Below are 18835 nucleotides of genomic sequence, written 5' to 3'. Positions count from 1 at the left end.
TCCATCTCTTCAGACCCCCCACCCCACCCTCCTACCCACTTCTGAGAGTTGGGCCTTGCCTCTTCTTCCCAGAGCAGCCCCCAGTGAGTAGGGGCTGTTGGCCTCCTCCCTTCCCACAGCCTCCTCCCACCTACATGCCTGCCTGTCCCTGTGGAAGCTGGAGGGGTCCTTCCTGCTCTACACCAGCTCCTCCCTGGCTGTGGATCCCAGCCTCTCAACTTCCCTGGGGACTTCATTCCATTGATCACTCCCTCTGTCTCCCTGCATCTTCAACTTCTCCTTCTTGATCTCCTGGCTCCTTCTACCCTGGCTCTCTCATCTTAAAAGAAAAGAAAAAGATTCCCTGTGCCCTGCACCCTTCTCCAGCTACAATCTCTGATCTCTTCTTTGCAGTCAAACATCTTCAAATAGTCAAACCTACACTCACTGTCTCTACCTCCTCACCGCCCCTCCCCTTCCTCACTATCTGGGCCTGTTCTAGTCTTCCTCTCCTGAGAGAAGGCTGCCCTTGCCAAGGAACCCAGTGACCAATGTGTCACCAAATCCAGGGGACATTTTTCACGCCTTATCTCACTTGACCTCTTGGCAGCACTTGACACTGTTGTCCACTCCTGCTTTGAAATGTGTTCTTCACATGGCCTCTCTGACACTTCTCTCTTCTGCTTTCCCTCCCAGTTCTCTGGCTATCCCTCCCAGTCTGTGTAGAGGGCCTCTGTTCCTGCTGTACCGCTGGGGCTCCATTGGGTCCTCCTCTAACTTTGCCACATGCTCTCTGGACTGTCTCAGCTGCTCCCGTGACCTCAGTCACCACCTCTCCCCTGATGTCCCCCAATGCATTTCCAGCCAGGTCTCTCTTCACATCCATGGAGTGTTTGCCCAGTGCCCATAGTCCTCTCTCTCTCAACATGTCCGGCACCCGACACTTGCTTCTCCACCAGAGTCTCCCCCGTCCCATGAAGGCACTCATGGCACCTTCATCCATCCAATGCCCAAACCAGAAATAGAGGTTATTCTCCTTCATAGTTCCTGTTTCCAGTTAATCACTAAGCCCTATTCCTGCAGTATTGTCCAATCCATCCACCTCTCTTCCCTGCTGCCACCACCCCGGGCCAGGCCACAGTCATCTCTCGTCTGAGCTATTGTGGAGCCTTCTTGGTCTTTCTGCTGGGTCTTATCTCCTTTGATCTATTCTGTGTACTCCCCTGAGTGGTCCTGAGATGCAAATAGGACTGTGTTATTTCCTCTCGTAGAGCTCCACAATTGTCCAGGTGTGGTGGCTCACGCCTGTAATCCCAGCACTTTGGGAGGCCAAGGCAGGTGGATCACTGGAGGTCAGGAGTTCAAGACCAGCCTGGCCAACATGGTGAAACCCCGTCTCTACTAAAAATACAAAACTTAGCTGGGCATGGTGGTGGGTGCCTGTAATCCCAGCTACGCGGGAGGCTGAGGCACAAGAATCTCTTGAACCCAGGAGGCGGAGGTTGCAGTGAGCCAACACCATTGCACTCCAGCCTGGGTGACAGAGCAAGACTCCGTCTCAAAAAAAAAAAAAAAAACAAGAACTCCACAATGACTCCCCATTGCCTTTGGGATCATGTTCACAGTGCCTGCGAGTGCCACTCAAGGCCCCTGGATCTGGCCCTCTCTGGTTTTTCCACTGCCCACTTCACTTTAGGCCACGTCATCCAGAACTGCTGGCCATTCTGGGCTCTGCCTCGACGGCCACATTCCCACTGCTTGCACATCCTGCTTCCTCTGCCTGGGGCAGCCCCACCCCTGTCCAGTTACCCTCCAAGAAGTCTTCACTGATCCCTCCACTTTGGTTGTGTGGAAGGCTTCTTGGGACTCTCCTCAACCCCTTGAGTACACTGTCATGGCCTCGTCCATCCCGTCACCCCTGTGTTATGTTCTGTGTTGTTAATTTCTTGGGACCTGGATTATTCATTTCTGGTTTTACAATAAACCCGGCTGAATATAGGTGATAATTAATGTGTCTGAAGTGAATGTAGCCCAGAGGGATCAGGTGACAACCTCTTTTCTGCTGTGAGATGCCCTGCCATCTCCCCTACCCCCATCATATCCCCATCTCTCTGGCCTGGCCTCCCAGCAGCTGTCCTTCCAGGGACATGTTGGACATGTTGAGAGAGAGAGAGCTGTGGACACTGGGCAAACGCCCAGTGGGTATGAAGAGAGAGACCTGAGCTTGATCCAGGGACATCCCCAGAGAATCTGGAGCTAAACTGATGGCCGATCCTCTCCACCCCACTGCTGGAGAGTTACCAAGCTGTAGGGACCTTAACCATCATTGAGTTGTCCCCGACCTTTTGTGTGTGTTTCAGAGAGGGAAACTGAGGCCCAGAGCATTAGCAGGGCCCGGTGGTCCAGGTGGTCTTCGGCTCAGGTCCTGCTCTTATGACTTTGGACAAGTTAATATACCTTTCTTTTCTCATTTGAATAACAGCTTTATTGAGATATAATTCATACACTGTAAAGTTCCTCTTTTTAAAGTATTCGATTCAGAGGATTTTAGTACATTCACAGAGCTCTGCAGTCACCATAGTATAGGCCTCTGAGCCGCCCTCTCCTTATCGGGGTGATTATGGTACGGTTCCATGGGGTTATCGTGAGAACCGATTAAGAGCATGCATGTAGAAGGCTTGGCACAGTACCTGGCCAATAGAAAGCCTTTGGCCAGCAGGAGCAGTTATGGTTATTACTTCAGGGCACGGCACGAGAGCCACCTCCCCGGCAGAGCTTTCCTCCTCCTCCTGCCCTGTGGCCGCTTCTGGACAGTGACTTGAGGAGGTATAAATGGGGAGAAGGCGGTGATTGCAGTTGTTTAAAAAGCCCTGAGCTGGCTAATAATTGAGTCAGCTGCAATTGCTCCCATCAGCTAAGCCAGTGATTCTCAAAGTGTGGTCCCCATAGTAGCAGCAATGGTATCACCAGGGACCTTTGTAGAAATGCAAATTTTCCACTTCAAACTTACTGAATCAGACACTGTAAGAATAGGTCCCAGAAATCAGTATTGTAACAAGCCCTCCAGGCAACTCTGACATCCACCGTAGTTTGAAAACCACAAATCTAAGCAAACCATTCACTTTTTCATGTCTATCCTCTTCCTCCCTCCTGAACGAGTGGGCTAGTCATGGGATGGGGAGATGGGGGATATGGAGAGGAAAGATTGTATAAGCCTTGTGATCAGCCCAGCTGGGGAGAGCCAGCCAGGCAACACCCGCCTGTCCCATTCTGCCTCCTGGGCTGGGCAACGGAGAAAGAACATGGGCCACAAATTGCAGTCGGACATGATAGGCAAAGATGTCCTAGAAAGTGGCCTCTAGTCTGGCCTGTCTGATGGGGAGATTAGAGAGGGCTAAGGCCAGCCAGCACCCATGTTTCATCTATATTTGTATAGATGGAGAAACTGAGGTCCCAGGGGGTGCCAGAGAGAATCCTTAGATAGTCCTTTGTTGGATGAATGAAGCCACACCCTAGTTGTGGCAGGCATGAAATCCCAGCTAAGGGGCTCCTTCACCTTGTCTCCTCTACCCCTGACCTCCAGATACTGATCTCTCTTCTGCTGTCCCTGTGTGAGGAACCCCCTCCAGGAAGCCCAAGGCAGCTTGAGGGTCAGCCTGAGCTGCAGCTCTGCCACAGATCCACTGTGTGATCCTGAACAAGCCTGTCCCTCCCTGAGCCCTATTTCCTCATCTGGAAGATACGGATAATTATTCAGGTGCCTGGAACACAGGATCTTTTCTTTTTTTGCGAGACAGAGTCTGGCTCTGTCCCCCAAACTGGAATGCAGTGGCGAGATCACAGCTCACTGTAGCCTCAACCTCCCTGGCTCAAGCGATCCTCCCACCTCAGCCTCCTGAGTAGCTGGGACCACAGGTGCACACCCCCATGCCCTGCTAATTTTTGTTTTGATTTTTTTTGTAGAGACAGCATCTCACAATGTTGCCCAGGCTAGTCTTGATCTCCTGGACTCAAACAATCCTCCCACCTTGGCCTCCCAAATGTTGGGATTATAGGCGTGAGCCACCACGCCTCTTCCCAGGGTGTTTTCTATTAGTCTAAGTACATCCCTTCAAATGTAATGAGAGTATCAAGGGTATAGAAACTCTTAGCCAGTGGGTTAAAGCAGGGAAAAGTGAAGTTCGGGGGCTTTTTAAGCAGGGTCTGCCAAATGGAGATGGTCAAGATCAGAGGTGTGCCTTTTTAGGAAAGACATGGGGCAGCCAGAGGAGTCAGGGATGGATGTGCTTTGGGGACCTCCTCAGTGGGTGCAAACTGGAGGTTTTGGCTTGGTGACACGGTGTTTTGATGTTTGGTTACAGTGAACTCCTGCTATTCATTTACTTAGTCTTTCAATAGTGCTGTGAAATCAGTCAATCAATCAGTCAGTCAGAATAAGGGGCAAGAGAGTGGAGATGAGGCCATTCTTTCAGAGAGGGAATGGCTGGGGAGGCCCCTCCAAGGAAGTGGCATTGGAACAGACCTGGGTAAGGCAGAGGAAACAGTAAAGCAGGTTCAAAGCCTGGAGGTGGAAATATGTTAGGTGTGTTCCAGGACTGGCAAGGAGGCCAGAATAAGTGGGGTGCAGTAAGCCAGCGGGAGAGTGCAGAAGGTCAAATTTGGAGGCGGGGGTGGAGGCACAGACCTCGCAGCGCCTTGCTGGCAGTGCCAAGGAGTTGGACTCTCCCTCTCTAAGTGCGGTGGGTGAAGTCTGAGGAGGGTTTTGTGGAGAGCGATGGTTTCCAGCTGTGCATTGTGGGAAGATGACTCTGGCTGCTTTGAAGAGAGTGGTCACATTCAGGCGTAGTGGAGGCAGGGAGGCCAGGTAGGTGCCAGATGGTGGCGGCTTGGTTGGGATGGTGCGACCTGGCCTGCCCAGGGATAGATTCTGAAGGTAGAGCCAGTAGAATTTGCTCAGAAGGGGATGTGCAGGGGGAGGGAAAGGAAGAATCAAGGAGCCTGAGCCCTGGAGGAGCCCTGGTGGTGTTACTGAGATGGGTAGGCAGGAGGTGAGGAGGACTTGAGGACAAATTGAGAACTGGTGTTTGGAAGTGTTGGGTTTGAGAGGCCGCCAGACATCCAAGAAGAGTCACTGAGCAGGTATTTATTTGGACACACCAGCTGGACACCTGGGAGAGGCTGCCGCATCCTCACACCTGCTGAATGGCAGAGGCGACTGTGGTCAAGGGGTGGGGCAGGATCCAAAGTGGGCTTTTCCTGTTTGTATTGTTAAGAAAATGCATTTTAATTTTTTTTTTCTTTTTTTTTTTTTTGAGATGAAGTCTAGCTCTTGCCGCCCAGACTGGAGTGCAATGGCGCCATCTCGGCTCACTGCAACCTCTGCCTCCTGGGTTCAAGCGATTCTCCTCCCTCAGCCTCCGGAGTAGCTGGGATTATAGGCACCTGCCATTACGCTTGGCTAATTTTTGTATTTTTAGTAGAGATGGGGTTTCACGATGTTGGCCAGGCTGGTCTGTAACTCTTGACCTCAGGCTCTCCACCCACCTCGGCCTCCGAAAGTGCTGGGATTACAGGCATGAGCCACCACGCCTGGCCTGCATTTTAAATTTTATATTAGTTTGCTATTACCCAAACAACCCATGTTTGTTCTAAAAAAAAATTAGGAAATACAGGCTGGGTGAGTGGCTCACACTGCCAGCTCTGGGAGGCAGAAGCAGGAGGATCACTTGAGCCCAGGAGTTTGAGACCAGCCTGGGCAACATAGTTCAACCCCATCTCCACAAAAAATTAAAAAATTAGCGGGGTGTGGTGTCATGTGCCTGTGGTCTCAGCTACTCAGGAGGCTGAGGTAGGAGGATGGCTTGTACTCAGGAGGTCAAGGCTGCAGTGAGTCGTGATCATGCTACTGCACTCCAGCTTGGGTGACAGAGTGAGACCTTGTCTCAAAAAAAAAAAAAAGAAAAGAAAAGAAAATGCAGATAAGCAGAAAGCAAAACAAAAGCCAAATCACTTAATTTTACCACCTATAGATAGCCTTGCCGACTCTGGGTACGTGTATAAAAACCATCTTCTATTTCAAACATTGGGATCACATTGCCATTAAGGTTTTATAATCTGCTTTTTTTTTACAGTTGTGAAGTGGAAATTTTATAGATGTGTAACTACTGACATGGCAAGAAAAGTGTTAATGATGGCCGGGCGCGGTGGATCACATCTGTAATCCCAGCACTTTGGGAGGCTGAGGCAGGCAGATCATGAGGTCAGGAGATCAAGCCCATTCTGTCCAACATGGTGAAACCCCATCTCTACTAAAAATACAAAAATTAGCTGGGGACGGTGGCATGCGCCTGCAGCCCCAGCTACTCGGGAGGCTGAGGCAGCAGACTCGCTTGAACCGGGTAGGTGGAGGTTGCAGTGAGCCGAGATGGTGCTACTGCACTCCAGCCTGGCAACAGAGTGAGACTCCATCTCAAAAAAAAAAAATAAATAAAGGAAAAAATAAAGAAAACAAAAGCGTTAATGAAACACTTAGGAAGAAGGCCCCAGAGTGGCCCACTGCTGCCTGAGCTGAGGTCAGCTGAGAAACAGGACTGGAGGGTGTCTATCAAGGCCAGGGTGAAGGCTTATAAAGTCCTGGCTGCGGCCATTCCCTGAGGAGGGGGCTGCATGAGATGACCTCATGGAGGGCCCTTCTGGTCCCAAACCCTGCTTCAGCTGCAGTCCCGATGCAGGTGCATGTGGCCGCTGCCTTTTTTGTGATTAATTATTGAACACGAGGAGCTGGTGCTCTTCTCTTCTGTTCTCCAGTGCCCCATGTTTTTGCTGACTCAGCTCTGGTCTGGAACTGGCCAAGGAATAAGCTCTTCTCGAACTCATTCACTCAAAACAATTTACCAGCATCTGCCACCTACCTTCTCAAATGAGGGGCATTTGCTGGGATACACTTGCCCCCCAAAATGGTCAGGAGCCCCTGTCCAGGAGGTGTAAGTGAGCCATAGCCTCCACTTCATAGATAAGGAGATGGCTCGGAGAAGGCAGGTGACACTCCCAAAACCACACACACAAGCAGGACTGGGATCCAAACTCAGATCTCTCTGACCTTGAGCTGCTGTCCTTAAGGTCACCATGAAACATGAATATAAATAAAGCCACATAGAAAGTGACTTGGGCCACACACAGGGAGGCAAGCATCGGGAGTTGGCAGTTCTGAAGTGGGGATAGTGGGGTGCAGGAATCAGAGGCTCTGCAGAGCATGTAGCATTTGTGTTCCTGCAGGCATAGAGTGTGAGCAGAGTCTCGCAGGCACAGACATGAGGTGTTCTGCGTAGCATGCACCGTGCCAGTGCATGCACGGTGCAGAAGTTGGGAGACTGGGGACGTCTGGAAAGGCTGGCGGGTCAGTACACAGAAATGTATTTCCAGAGAAGCTCATTCCCTCTGGAGTCTCCTCCTCCTCCATGTTCAGCACACCCCTATCCCAAAGAGGGGTGCTCCTGGAGGCCACCTCATTTGCCTTTGCTGTGTCTGCAGCCTGTGACCTCTCACCCTGCTCTCCTTCACCCATCCACATACCGCCAAGGCCGCCAGCTCCTCTCCTCATGCCCTTTGTCCTCTTCCCATCCACTGGGAAGTTGGGAACCCTGGCTGTAATCTCGGCTGTGTCCTGGGCACACTGGGTGACAAAGGGTGAGTCCTTCTTCCTCTTCAGGCCCGTTTCCTCGTGGTGCAGTGAGAGATGAGGGAAGTATTAGATGTGCTAAAGTCTAAAGTTCCTTCCATTTCTAAGCATCTGGTTCTGGGCCACTGTGTAGTTTCACACTGTCTGCAGGGGAGTTCCTGGCCTCGATGGCCCAGCTCCACACTGCCCAATTCCCCTCTCTACATCCTCTCCTCCCTCCATCCTTCCTTCTCTACCTGTTCTCCATGATCCTCTTTCCTTTGCTTGCTATCTTGTTACTTAATTCCACGAAGGCAGGGGCAGTTGTCCCAATTCTGCAGATGAAGCCAGGCTCCTGCCACTTTGGAGTGCCTAAGAAAGAAGGTCCCTCCTTCATCTGCCGACCTTCCCTGAGCCCTGGGCTGACCTCTGGAGCACTTCTCCCAAGACATCTTAAAACCAAGCTGGGGCTGAGGCCACCACTTGTGGGTGGCTAGACCTGGAGGAACCTTGAGTCAGTCTATTTCCACTGCCAGCCCAGACAGACCCGCTACTCACAGATGAGTGACTACCTCTCTGAGCTGCAGCCTGCAGTAGGGGGCAATTGAGACAGTTGTGAGGTCCAGTAGCTTGGGGCTTGGGGGCTGTTGCCTTTGGTGCCCAGCACAGAGCTGTAACTCCAGGGAATTCTGATTCTGATTGCCACATAATTCTCTGAAAATAATGCTCTCCTCTCTTGGCTCTGTAACCCCCTGCCAGGGGCACCCTTGGCCCCCCTGTCCCTCCAACAGTCTAACCTTCTCCTTCATGCTGCAATTGTAGATTTTTGCTGGTCTTCAGTTGCCTGGTGCTGTCTGTGCTGTCCACTATTCAGGAGCACCAGGAACTTGCCAACGAGTGTCTCCTCATCTTGGTAAGTGCTGGGAGTCCAGGACTGAGGGGGGCTGTGTGAGGTAGCACCTCTGGGCTGAGGGCTGAAGGTGGAAAGAGGCTTCTCATACCATGGCTCAGAGAGCAGCTTGCTGTGCTGTGTTCCCTCCGCTGTGGCTGCCCCTCTCTGGGCATCATCCCCACTTTATAACAAGTGTTGGGGGACCTCCTGCCTCTATGCAAGGGCTTATGATGGGGACAGAATAGAAGTGAGTAGGCTCCACCCCTTCTCAGGACAAAATCTGCAAACTCCACGTGTGGTGGATTTTAGTTCAGTTTTTGCCTAAACACAAAACACCAAACGGAAGCCCCACAGAGGGAGACAGCTGACAGCCAGCCACCCTTTTGTCACCCGGTCAGAGTTAGGGAGTCTGAGACAGCTGGGACAGGGAGGGCATGTTGAGGAGCAGAAAAATCCGATCAGCTCATGGGGGCCGGATCTGGGGATCCGGGGAGGGACACGCTCGGGCTTTTAGTCTTCTTGCAGGAGGCGGAGGGGGTCTCCTGCTCTCCGGAATCCTCAAGTCCAGGAAACTCCAGGAGAGGGGTCTGAGGAGGCCCTGGTCCCACTAACCCAGGGACTCTTGGCTGGGTCCGAGCTGTGACCTGGGCCTCAGTTCTGGAGAGTGAGGACCAGAACTCAGGCTCCTGGTCCCACAGGAATTCGTGATGATCGTGGTGTTCGGCCTGGAGTACATCGTCCGGGTCTGGTCCGCCGGATGCTGCTGCCGCTACCGAGGATGGCAGGGTCGTTTCCGCTTTGCCAGAAAGCCCTTCTGTGTCATCGGTAATGAGGCGCGCCCCGCCCGACCTGACCCCTGACCCCAGGAGCCAGGGTGACGCCTTGACCCCAATCCTGACTCTGACCCTGGAGACCGGCACAGATTCAACGGACCCTCCCCCTCGCTCCCCAGTCCCCTGCCACAGCCCCAGAAGTCCCCTTCTCCGGGTCCGTGCGCGGGGTGGGCTGGCTGCGACCTCGCCGCTCCCGCCCCTGCAGACTTCATCGTGTTCGTGGCCTCGGTGGCCGTCATCGCCGCGGGCACCCAGGGCAACATCTTCGCTACGTCTGCGCTGCGCAGCATGCGCTTCCTGCAGATCCTGCGCATGGTGCGCATGGACCGCCGCGGCGGCACCTGGAAGCTGCTGGGCTCAGTGGTCTATGCTCACAGCAAGGTGAGGCCTGCGGACCGCGCGCGGAGGCTCGAGGGCGTGTCTGGGGCAAGAGCAGAGCGGGCAGGGCGGAGAGGGCGAGGCCAGAGGGGCTGTCTCGGTGCTGGGAAGGGGTGGGGCCTGCGGGGATTGGAGCCCGAGGTCTAAGTGGGTGGGGCGAAGTGGAGTCCGAGTTAGGTAGGGGCGGGCCTAGGAGTCCGGACCAGATCAGGGGGCGGGGCCGGAGAGGCGGGGCTTGAGGGTTTCCCCTAGATGCTTTTGGGTTTGAAGGGACGACTCGTACCACAAAGTGGGCAGCTGAGGTGGGACCTGAGGGTGGGGCTGGAGCGGGGCTAGGGTGGGCCCCACGTGGAAGCCTGAAAGTGGGACTTGCGGGGCGGAGCAAGGTGGGCAGGGTGCTGGAGTCCTGAGCTTGGAACCTGGAGACTCAAGGCAGGCGGGGTGGGGGTGAGGGTGGGAATAGGGGTCGGGGTAGGGGCAGTGCTGGCGGTTTCGCGAAGGCCAGGGCAGGGTTGCCCTGATGGGAGGAGCTGAGAAAGAAAAGTGAGCCAGGGACTCCGGGAGATGGGGGACCTTTATCCCCTTCTCGTGTGGAAGACCCCCACATCTCCCAGGCAGGCGCAGCCCTCCTCACCGCGCCCCTCCGCATGCCCTGCAGGAACTGATCACTGCCTGGTACATCGGGTTCCTGGTGCTCATCTTCGCCTCCTTCCTGGTCTACCTGGCCGAGAAGGACGCCAACTCCGACTTCTCCTCCTATGCCGACTCGCTCTGGTGGGGGACGGTGCGTGAGTCTTTGCAGGGCTGCCCTTCTCCCTGGGACCCTCCCTGGGAACTTCCCGAGGTATGCCCATTGTGACTCCTGACTCAGGGTTGAGCGGGCCTGTCCCTGCCCTCTCACTAGAGCTGGAACCTCCCTGAAACCAGCCCCAATGCTAACCCCCCAACCTGCTCTGGTGGACCTGCCTCTGTCCCCAGCTAGCCCCCAACATCAAGCCTTTGTGACTGTACCCCTTTCCCCTGACCAGCCCAGGAGAGGGAGAATCCATCTGTGACCTTAACCAGCCCCCATGAGTGACCGCGGGCCCCTTCCCTCATGATCAGGCTCCTACCTGCCTGTACCCCCAACAAGCCATAGGTGGCCCCCGTGACCAGTCCTGCTGGTAACCTGTGTCTCCAGATTACATTGACAACCATCGGCTATGGTGACAAGACACCGCACACATGGCTGGGCAGGGTCCTGGCTGCTGGCTTCGCCTTACTGGGCATCTCTTTCTTTGCTCTGCCTGCCGTGAGTTGCCTCCTGCTCAGTTGGTCGGGAGGCTGAGGGTGGGACCTGCTCAGCCCCTGTCACAAATCTGCCTGGGGAGCCTGGGGCACCTCAGAGGGGCACGGATGGGGACACCCTTGCAGCCTCTTACTGCCCCACCACTGCCATCACATTCCCCCAACCATGCCCTATCCCTCTAGGGCATCCTAGGCTCCGGCTTCGCCCTGAAGGTCCAGGAGCAGCACCGGCAGAAACACTTCGAGAAACGGAGGATGCCGGCAGCCAACCTCATCCAGGTACAAGATGCCCAGGAAGAAGCCCCAGGAGCAGGGCTGTATGACTGCACTGGTGTGTCAACCCTGTGTGCTGACCCATGTCCCCAGCCCAACTGTGACACCACTTTGAAGCTCAAAGGGGCTATGTGACTTTCCTGGGGCCACATGCCTGCCAAGTCACATACAGAGCCAGGATGCTCACTGACAGTGCCAGAAACTTCCCCCTGCACCAAATGCCTGGTTTAGGGCTAGCCAGAGCTACCCTATTGCCCAACTCCAGCCCAACTTCACAGGGCCTGGGAAGGGGCGGAGCCCAGACAGGAGCCCTGAGGCCTCTGGTAGAGACCCACTGTTTGCCCCATCAGCTGTGCAGCAGTAAGCCCGCCCCACTCCCAGCACATTCATTCGTTCGTTCGTTCATTCATTCATTCGTTCATTCATTCATTCATTCTACAAGCACTCACACAAATGAAGAGAAGATGGTGCAGACAGGGCTTTTAGGAACCTCAACATTTAGCAGGTGGGTGGACTGGCAAAGTTGAGCTGGGCAAGGAGACAGAGAAGGAACAGCCAGAGGGGTGGGTAGGAAGTCAGGAGTGTGTGGTCTCAGTTTCCCTCTGCGCCATGGTGTGTTGTGACTGTGTGTGGGCTGAGGCCAGGGCTCTGATTTTCTGTGACCCCGGGACTAGCCTTGGCTTTTTGCTAGTCAGGAGTGTGTGTAAGAGAACTCCTTGCAGGAAATGCTTCAGGGAATATTGGCCCAGCCCACCTCTGCCTGCTCGCCAGTGTGTCACCCTCTGAGCCCCAAACCCAAGCTTCACTCAGCCCCTCCTTATCTGTCCTCCCCAGGGTAGAACCCTCCTCCCTGTCCCTGTTATCTCCAGCCGCCAGCTCAGCCTTTTCTTCTTAGCATCCCTTGGGGCACAATGGCTACTGTCCCCTGGGAGCTGGCCTTCTGAGGGGCATTGTAGGGGCAGGTGGCTGGCACTGTCCATGCCAAGAGACAGCTGGTATTGTGGTGCCCATAATTAATGAGACAGCTCTGACAGCTGCTCCCCAGCCCATGCCAGGGGCCTAGGCAAGCAGGAAGTAAAAATATTCCTGTCTGAGGAGGGTGCCTGGCTGGTGAGGTCAGCGGTGGCAGCCCCTTAAGGACAAGAGGCATTCAAAGGAGGGAGGCATGCAGAGCCCAGCTCTGCCTTGTCCTGCCTAGCAGCCTCCATGCCTTCCTGCTCTCGCTGATGGCCACACTCACAGTCCCTCCTTGGCTCTTCCTACGTGGAGGGAGAGGGAGTCTTTCCTCCTGTCTGACTTTCATCCCTCCTGCTGCAGAGGAAGCTGGGCAAGTCCGTGGACGCTGAGGGGTTGGTAGGTAATGCTTTTCCTCCCCTCTCAGTCCTTAGTATTCCCGTGGGCAGTGACAGGCAGCTGGGAAAGATGGAGTGGCATTGCTAGTAATAATAATGGCATTCTGCAAACATTCGCAAAGCACCCACATGTGCCAGACACTATATTTGCACTGAGGATGCAGCAGTCACCAAGACACAGCTTACAGTCTAGGGGGAGAGAAAGTTATCAGTCAAATACACAATGAATAGGTATTTATCAAACGTGATAAAGAGAATAAGAGGAGTGTTTAACAGAGGAACCTGGCACGAAGTGCCTACTATATGCCAGGCACTGAGCTTGGCATTTAATATACAACTGTTCATTCCTCACAACACCCTGTAGTATTACATGTGTTTTACAGGTGAAGAAACTGAGGTTCTGAAGCTTTACTTAATGTCCTCACTCATAAGGGGCAGAGCTGGCATTGGAAACCCATGTCTGCCTGACAACAAAGCCCCAGCTCTTAACCTCTCTGCTCTGTGGTCCCTGGCTCTGACGTTGATCTGCTTTGTCCCCTTGGGGAAGTCGTTTCTCCCTAGGCCTTACTCTCTTGGCTGCCGCTGTCGGTGGCTGTGGAATTGGACCTGGCCTCTGGCTCTGGGTAACCCACAACTGGACCAAGGACTGGGTTCTTTCAGGGGAGAGGGCTGGTGGGGACTGAGAGGCCTCACTGATGCCCCATCCCCCACGTCCCCCATACCACCAGGCTGCATGGCGCCTGTACTCCACTGATATGAGCCGGGCCTACCTGACAGCCACCTGGTACTACTATGACAGCATCCTCCCATCCTTCAGGTAGGTCCTGCTGGGGGTGGGGGTGGGTGGGGGGCTGGCAGCAATGCCCAAAGGACAAGTGGCTGAGATGCAGCCCTGGAGGGTGGAAAGGGGGTGATGGCTCCCAGGGGAGCACCTTGGGCTGGCTCTGCAGATCTTATGTAATTCAGAGCCTGGAATGTCCTTTATTCCACTCTGCTATGCCCAGGGAAGGGGAGGGCACTGGACATAGGGCATTGGTGAAGCCCCGGCCCATGGCTGAGCCCCAGCCCCTGGAGTGCTGGCAGTGTGCATGCTCACCCATAGGTGATGCCACCTAGGGCAGTGATACAGCCAGCTCGTCTCCCCTCAGTCCTGAGTGGGGGACAGAGTTAGTGGATATTGCAGCTGGTTGGAGAAAGTGTGGGGTGGGCAGAAACATGTGTTCCAGACTTAGGTACATGTTCCCACCCTGAACTCCCATGTGAGAGTGTGTGCCCACTTTTACTGTGCCAGTCAGCAGCCTCAGGGCCCAGAAGTGGGTCTGCCCCACTGGCCAGGGCCACGCTAAGACTGCATGGGGGTGGCACCACGCGAGGGATTATTAATAGCATCACGAAGGTGCGTGTGGCCAGGTGCCTGGCTAGGCCCTCAGGCAGGAATGAAACCCATGGAGCCCAGTTCAGTCCCACGGGCAGGCGGGCATCAAGCATGTGGCTGGGCCAGGATGCTGTGCTCAGCGCTTCTGCGGGTGCCTTTTTTGCCTCATTAGTTCTCCAGGAGCAGCTGTTGCACGATCCCACTCGCCCCTGCACCTGGCTTCCCCATCCCCATGCCCTCCCGGCCCTAGGGGCTTCCCAGGGGAGAAGCAGGAGAGGAGGGGCTGGGAAGAGGGGCTCCCACCATCACACTGGTGCCCCCCTACATCTCTCCACCCAGCAGAGGCAAGCTCCTACCTCAGAGTGGGAAGGTGACTAGATTAGAAGAGGCCTTTTTTTCAAGGTCAGGCATTCGAGAGTGGGACAGGGCTGCTTTGTAAGAAATACGATGTATATGAGGGGAGATCTGGGGGTGGGGGTGGTAGGATGGTCTAGGACCTCTGCCCAGAGGAACAGAGCCTAGTCTGGAGATTCTGAATCCACTGGGCATCTGCTCCCTGGACCTCAGTTTGCTCATCCATACAATGGGAAGGCAGGCAGGAGAGAGGGAAGATACCCTCGTTGGCTCATGGCAGCAGGAAATGATCTGGAGAGTTAGGAAGAAGCCACAGTCCTGAATCTAGTCTCCAAAAACCCAGTGGCAGGAGTGAGTGCTGGAGGGGAAGGAAGCTGGGCTAGCCACCCTGTCACACTGCCCTCCTCAGCCTCCATCTCCCCTTAAAATCCAGAGTCAGATCTGGAGGGAAAGGATGTCAGGGTCACTGCTGGCCTCTGAGCAGGCACGGCACGTTCAGGCAGTCAGCTTGATGGACTGAGAGTAAGCTCCTTGCGTGACTGCCCTTGAAATGTGACAGCCTTCACATCCAGGCCTGGCATCCCTGGGGATTTCCCGGGAACTGGGGGTAGAAAGGGAGTGGGGAGGGCCAGTCTCCCACTGTCCACCCTGTCCTATTCTGGCCGGGCTCTCAGTGAACACCTCTAGAGCGGCAGGACCTGGCAATATCTGAGCTCAGGAGCTCTGTGCCCACTGGGTGAGGGGGGCGGTGCCAGGGCCCTGTCTACTGCTGATGGCGCCCTCTCCTGCAGAGAGCTGGCCCTCTTGTTTGAGCACGTGCAACGGGCCCGCAATGGGGGCCTACGGCCCCTGGAGGTGCGGCGGGCGCCGGTACCCGATGGAGCACCCTCCCGTTACCCGCCCGTTGCCACCTGCCACCGGCCGGGCAGCACCTCCTTCTGCCCTGGGGAAAGGTAGGGGCCCCGTGCGGCTGCCACCTCCTCTTGCTTCTCCTCCTCTTCTTCCATTCTCTGTCCTCATCCTCTCTCAGACCTGCCTTCAGCCACTTCGTGGGTGTCTGGGCCTGTTTGGGGGACTCCTAGGCCGTCAGAGGGCCAGACAGGTACAGACTGAGGGCCTCTCTGGAGGGGCCAGGCTGGACTCACCTTTTTGTCCCGTGGGGCTCTAAGGGTCTGAGTGGGAGAGATGTCCATGCCATCCTTTCCCATCATCTCCTCCGTTCATGGCATTGTCCTCTTTCTTTCTCTGTTCCCACGTCCCCCTCACTCTTCCATCCCTGCACTCCCCATCCCTCCCGGGAAGCTGGACAGAGGAGGAGGCCACTGGCCACAGGTGCTTACGGCTCAGGTAATCGTGGGCACCATCCTGGGGTGTGAGGGCAGGGAACCCCCCTCCCCCAGCATGTTGCTCTAGGAGGGACTTGGTACTGAACTCGCCTCTCGGGAACGAGATGCCAGCTGGAAAGAGAGCTCTGTGACTAAGACCTCTGTAGGACCTGCGTAAACTCAGCCAGTGACTAATGTTCTTTACTTTGCAGCCTGTGTCTGCAACTTTGCTAATCCCAGAGGGTCCTCTTGGGGTTCTTTTCCCTCCTTAGTGAGGTACACTTTGACGCTCCCAGCCATCTCTTTCCCCTTGAACTGTCTCTCCTGGAGCTTTTTACAAAATCTCGAAAGAAGAACAAAGAACCAACAATGCTTACCCCCACATAAACGTTCCTTAAGAGAAGAATTTCAGGCATGTTTGGATGAGGGAAGCCTGTCGACTCACAGCATGGGAAAGTGGCTGCTCTTGTAGAGGTTTAGCTTTGAGGTCGGGGGTTCAATCCCCCTCATTCTTTTTCCCCCGTCCTTTACCCATCTCTTTGTTTTGTCTCATCTTTACACATCACCCCTGAACCAGCCAAATGGACATCTGGCCTTTGAGCTTCAGTGTCATTCTGAGCCCCAGGCCCAGAACAAAGAACAGGAGAAGAGGTGAGCCGCCCAGTGACCAGCTGGGGAGGCGTGGTAGAAGCTTGCCTCTGCCACCCGATGCTGTGTGTCCTGGAGGAAGTCTTCAGGTCATTCTGAACCTGTGTGTCCTGGCGGAAAATCAGCAGTGTTTAGGCTGATCAGGGCTCTGGGAGCTCTTGAGTTTCTGGGCTGAAAAGGCCTCCGGAGGAGTTTTGGTGCAGAGGATGCAGGGAGCAGCCTCCCTTCCTTGTTCTCAGTGAGGGCACTTCTGGGCCGGGGCCGAACAGGAAGTGGGTGGAGCGGGAGAGTACCTCCAGGTCTGGGGCTGGAGGGAGGGGAAGCGTGACCGCCAGGCCAGGCTGAGAGCTCCCTGGGAGAGTAGGGCCCCTCTCAGATTCTCTGCCCGAAGGTCCCTCATTGTTACCTTCATCCCTACCAAACATAGTTTCCAGGCAGAAACTCAAGACTTTTTGTATCCCAGCAATCCTGTCCAGGACCTGAACTAGGGCTCTCTGTGCTTCCAGTTCACTCTGGTCTCATCTTGACTGAATAGAAAGGCAAGAGGAATGGACATTAGCCTGGGGCCTAGCACCTGTACACTCCTCACGGCTCCTCTGGTCCCTGACACCTCCCCAGCTCCGGGGCCCAGGAACAGATTACTGCTAAGGGCTTGGCTATCACTAACTCCCAGCCTCGTATCCATCTGCCTGGAAGGGGATTCGGCGTGTGTCTGGGACACATGGTGATGGTAGTGAAGTGGCCCTTTCTCCCAGGGACCCCAGGAGGCTGAGCTATGATTTGTAGATCAGTCACCAGGCTCAGGCCCAATGGCCGTATCATTAATTGTGGCTGTCTAGACCACCAGCCAGGACATCCCCCTCCACCAAAAACACACACACATATACACACTCAGTTGGCCACACCTCTGGTGGTGCTTGGGGATGGACCTGGGCCAAGTGTGCTCACAGGAAGTGGTGCTAAAGGAGCAGGACTTCCTGCAGGATAGCATTGCCAGGGCCAGCACCTCTCCTCTTTAGGGTTTTGTGATGAGTTTCTCAAACCATGGTCTCCAGACCTCCTGCATCAGCATCCCATGGGGTGTTTGTTCAAAATGCAGATACCTGGACCTGTCTCCAAGCCCACAGGATCAGAATCTCTGGAGAAGAGACGCAGCCTTCTGCATATGTAACACGCTCCCCAGGGGATCCTTATGCAAAGTTTGAGAACATCTACATTCTGGCGATGGGGCTGGTGGATGATTTAGGTGGGAGTCCTTCTTTCCCACCAGCCACCGGAGGCCGGCCCCATCCCGGCAGCTCCCCACACTCTGCCCACAGCACTTTCCCACTAACCTCTGTTCGTGTCTTGTTCTCAACCTTCCAGCCAGATGTTTAATAATAAACGGAGTTTCTTTCGGATCCACGCCAGCTGGAGACCGAGGTACCCCCTCGCCTGCTCCTCCCATCCCCACTCCTCCTTGCCCCACCCAATTTGGGGGCTGGAGAGGAGACAGGATGGAACAAGGACAAGGTGCATGTGCCTGCCGCCTGCCGTCTGCCTTGGGTCCCCGGTGAACCCCTCGCCTTTCTGGGATGCCTCTGCTAGGTCAGGGGCATGGGCTCAGAGTGCCAGGAGGGGCACGTGCAGGAGCCTTAAGGATGTGTGCTGGCTCTGCTGCTGATACCCTCTGTGATCTTGGCCAAATTGCTTCCCTTCTTGGACCTCAGTTTTCTGTCTGTGGAATGGGCAGATTGAACTAGAGGCCCTCTGAGGGTCCTTCTCACTCTGACTTTTGCCAGGCCTTGGGCTTAGCTTTCTGTCTCCCCGCTGCCCACCTGAGGACCTAGCAGATGCCTGAAGGAGCTGGGTTTGGCACCTTTGCCAACTCCAGGACCCCAGCTCTTTTAGCTGCATCTCCATGGCATTCCTTGGTACCTGCCCTGTGCCAGGCCTTGCTCTGTGCACCAGGGACATGGTGATGAATAAAACATCGTCCTTGGAGAGTTGCAAAGAGTAATTGCAGCTGAGTGTGATGAGTGCAACAAAGGGAGGAAAGCACAGGGGCTGTGGAGCCCGGGTCAGGCACACAACCCAGAGGAAGCCCTAAAAGCAGTGGGTTTCAGGGAGGGTATTCCAGGCCAGCGAAGCAGCATGGACCCAAGCAAGGAGGCGAGAGGGAGCGCCGCATGGGGAAAAAAGCTGGCAGCCCAGTTTGGCCCCCCTGAGACTGGACATCAGAGCTAAGGTTGGGAGCAGAGCTGGGTCATGCAGAACCAAAAGCCCAATGTGAGTGTCGCCCTGTTGGAATGCTTGGCAACCTGAGTTCATGGAGTCCTCGGTTTCTAAAGGTGCCTCTGGGGCCCTGTGGACTGGGGTCCCGGAGCTAGGAGATGAGTGGCAGGGCTCCTGGCTGCCCATGTGTGCTTCTGCTGAGAGGTGTTTTTTCCTAGAAATGTGGGTTCTGGACCACAATCTAGCTACTACCCACTATTCATGTGTC

At 55.0% G+C, this 18835-nt stretch overlaps 1 protein-coding gene across 3 annotated transcripts in view; it reads left to right on the top strand.

Annotated features, from left to right (window-relative positions):
* KCNQ4 (potassium voltage-gated channel subfamily Q member 4) overlaps positions 1-18835 on the top strand; it is a 56945-nt gene that overhangs the window by 25185 nt on the left and 12925 nt on the right. For 2 of the 3 annotated variants that reach the window (XM_033226908.1, XM_033226909.1), the window contains exons 2-9: positions 8459-8549; positions 9227-9353; positions 9567-9742; positions 10398-10523; positions 10920-11030; positions 11210-11305; positions 13380-13468; positions 15172-15333. In XM_033226908.1, the coding sequence (XP_033082799.1) occupies positions 8459-8549; positions 9227-9353; positions 9567-9742; positions 10398-10523; positions 10920-11030; positions 11210-11305; positions 13380-13468; positions 15172-15333 (978 nt within the window). The remainder of the gene's footprint in view (positions 1-8458; positions 8550-9226; positions 9354-9566; positions 9743-10397; positions 10524-10919; positions 11031-11209; positions 11306-13379; positions 13469-15171; positions 15334-18835) is intronic. The other variant, XM_033226910.1, reaches the window with a different exon arrangement.

Source organism: Trachypithecus francoisi, unplaced genomic scaffold (genome assembly GCF_009764315.1).
Source record: "Trachypithecus francoisi isolate TF-2019V2 unplaced genomic scaffold, Tfra_2.0 Lachesis_group12, whole genome shotgun sequence".
NCBI lineage: Eukaryota > Metazoa > Chordata > Mammalia > Primates > Cercopithecidae > Trachypithecus > Trachypithecus francoisi.
Note: the sequence above shows the minus strand (reverse complement) of the source record. Positions and strands in the feature narration are given on the sequence as shown.